The sequence below is a fragment of the Halyomorpha halys genome, unplaced genomic scaffold (genome assembly GCF_000696795.3).
Source record: "Halyomorpha halys isolate HHAL.00 unplaced genomic scaffold, Hhal_1.1 Scaffold360.1, whole genome shotgun sequence".
Lineage (NCBI taxonomy): Eukaryota > Metazoa > Arthropoda > Insecta > Hemiptera > Pentatomidae > Halyomorpha > Halyomorpha halys.
The window spans coordinates 140,718-144,004 of record NW_027110685.1 but is presented as its reverse complement, the minus strand read 5'-3'; the positions used below and the strand labels follow the sequence as shown (position 1 = coordinate 144,004).

General features: G+C 30.4%; 1 protein-coding gene across 1 annotated transcript in view; it reads right to left on the bottom strand.

Moving 5' to 3' along the window:
* LOC106681698 (beta-alanyl-bioamine nonribosomal peptide synthetase ebony) overlaps positions 1 to 3,287 on the bottom strand; it is a 92,845-nt gene that overhangs the window by 17,236 nt on the left and 72,322 nt on the right. Inside the window, exon 2 of the mRNA XM_067048805.1 lies at positions 591 to 725. Coding sequence (XP_066904906.1) covers positions 591 to 723 — 133 coding nt within the window. The 5' untranslated portion in view covers positions 724 to 725. The remainder of the gene's footprint in view (positions 1 to 590; positions 726 to 3,287) is intronic.

The following is a 3,287-nucleotide window of genomic DNA, read 5'->3' as shown; positions in this document are numbered from 1 at the left end:
GTACGTCTTTTTTAAATATTTATTATTTTATTTTTATTTTTTACTTTATTTCCATTTTAGTAGTTGCTAATTAAATTATTAGTTGTATCACTTGAGATGAATTCATATTGTACTTATCTTGCTTAAAAATTATATAGCCTCCACAACGCTCTAATAGTCAAAATTGTAATAATTACATTTCATTTATGTCAATCATTTTTTTGTGTTATTTTGGCACCGATCCATAGATGTTGTCATCTGGTCGGACCATATTGGAAGTAAGTTTTTAAATGAATAAAATAAATTTAAAAAAATAACGATAAGGAGAGAATATAAACATTTAATAATGAAGTAATAAACCGAGATATATAAAATTAATAAAGAGGTCATAAAATGAAGAAATATTAAGCATATTTATAATATAATGCACATTTTTATTTTAAGATCTCCATGTTAATTTTATTGTGTCTTTTTTATTTTATTATTATTTTTGATTTTATTCGAATTTTATTTAGAAGAGAGGACCCTATATGAGAACACCCTATGTATCATTCTCAGCACAAATTAAGATCATCATTATCTCCTATAGACAACTAACTACAATACAATACCTTCCCATATGAGTGCAATGGCGTCAGGATGACTTCCTGCAAGATCTGAGAAGAGTTGACTTGGCCTTTTTCCTCGAAACCTGCTTTCCTCTGTCAGACCCCTCAGCAAGGAGACCTGTGGTATTGAGCCCATCCCTGCACAAAATAAGGAAGTATGGTAATTTATTTAGTTATAATGTTTCTGAGTATTATTATATATGTTATATATTATTTTCTAAATTTGGTGCTGTGTATCATTTACATTTTTCGAAATGTATTGCCTCTGACAAGTATCTGAAGCACTGGTGCGCTTAATATCTTAGTTTTCGTGATTAAAATACAATATTTGACCCCCTCCCCCCCCACCCGACCATGGTTAGAATAGGGTGATAACCTATGGAAAACCCTTATATAAGCAGAGCGGTCCCTCCCCATTTAATGAAATAAATAAAGCGCGAAAGCAAGTGGGGAGGGTGCGAGTGCTACGACTTTATCCGTGGTTCAATTTTTTTTTTTTTCTTAATTTTTTTTTTTAGGCAAATGTCAGAATAATGACCATATAAAAGAGACATTGCACAAGATTATTACTGTTCGGAAATTTTTGAAAATAGAATATTTTCAACATAAAACATACTATGAAACTAACCAAATATACCCTTTGCTTAGAAATACTTCAAACATTCTCACTTTGTATTCTTTTCAAATTTATCATGAAAATATAATTTAACATATAACGTAATATCAAAGTTCATAAACAAATATTATTTTGAACATTTTATATTCATAAAGATCGAATGTTTAATCAGAATCTAAAGAGAAGGTTTGTACAGTGTCTCGGTAAACAGAATTAATTGCTGTCTCCAATTACTGAAAAGTTCGGATGACCAAAGATAATGGTCATAGAGATTAAAGACATTAATGATAATTACACCAAAGAAAATGGTGTAAAAAAATTTCACCACTATGAGTGTACATAACTGTTTTTATTTATTTAATTTCTTTATACATATTTCATTGGGAATTTGGCAGTTTGAAGTTTTAAAAAGTTGGTTATTTTATTTTATTTTTCCTGTGACTTCTGGAGAAACTTATTTACTGCTTATTCTCGAAGACGGAAGTGAAGAAATTTTTCTTCACACATGTGCACTTTTATTTGAAAACAAAAATGTTATTGTTGACTTTTTTTATGCCAGTTCGGATTACTGGAGTGTCCAGTGTGTGTTGAAGAATTAAGAAAATTAGAATTACCGAGATTTCACTGATTTGTTTATTTATCAGGGCTATCAATGATGTAAATGCAAATGTTCATCTATAAGTTTTTTTTTTTATAATAAAGAACTTTAACTGTTTTTTTTTTTTTTTTTGGGATTCATTTTTTTATTATAAAATATATTCATAAAAACTTTATGAACAAGCAAAAATCCTTTTGAACTTCATTAAACCCACATGTATTGGCCCTTTTTGCTGGCCATTATCACCTACGGCCTAGTCAGAATATAACATATATTTTCTGACATAGAACTCCTGGAAGAATTCTTAATAATTTATTTTACATCCTGACTAATTCCAGCTATTTTTTTTTCTTATTCTTGGGACTTTTTTATATCTTTTTTTTAATCCATAGAATGGATGTGCGAATTGTCACTTTTCCACAATATTCTTCCCTTTCAAATATATGGATATAGTTGAAATATGGTTTGTATTGAAAAAAAAATGACATAATTTTTCAGGAGATTGAAAATGGGTTATAAAAGCCCTGAAGAAAAAAAAAGAACTCCATTTTCCCATTTTAGCCACGTTTTCAATGTTGTTTGATTTAACTAATTTTTTAAGGTGTCACCTCTTCCATAAAGATAAAACGGTCACTAAATTATACTTGACTGGAAAGGATCCCCTTCTATAATTTTTGTGTTATGATCTCCTCTTGAGAGATTGTGATATGTCGTTCATCGACTAATATACTTGCTGTAAATGTCTGCTTTAAAGGTAGGATTAGGAAGGCTATTCTTATCTGTATTATATACTAGCATAGTACTGCTTTGGATTGCCTTGTGGCATTGTAAGGTTCGTTGTAGGGTGCAATCAAGATAGTCAAAATCATGCAATCCACTGGCGTTAGATGCATTATTTTGACTACCTTGATTGAACCCTGCAACGAACCTTACAATGCCACAAGGCAATCCAAAGCAGTACTATGCTAGTATACATTTGTCATTTCCATTATGCATGTGTATGTATGTATTGTATAAATTTAATAATAAAGGAGGTTAAGAAAAAAAAAATATTCTTATCTTAATATCTGTAAATAAAAAAAAATAGATGGAATTAGCAGAACTTTAAATTAATTATTACGAATACTTCGAGGAGTTGTATTTAAAAATAAATTTTACAGGGACACATAACATCTATTGAAGAATGGTGTAAAAACTGGAGAATCAAAATAAATCCTGACAAATCCCACCAGATCACCTTTACTCTCCGTCGTAAACCTTTGCCCTCCTGTCCTACAGTATCCTTTCTTTACAGATTTGAGACTTAGGACTCCATCTTGACAAGAGACTTACTTGGAATCCACACACAAGACTGAAACTGCTCGTAGATTCCGATTGCTACAACACTTATTTGACAAACGCTCTAAACTTCCCATTCACTACAAAAAATTAGTATACACTACAAGAATCAGACCAATTTGGACATATGGAATTGAGCTCTGGGGCT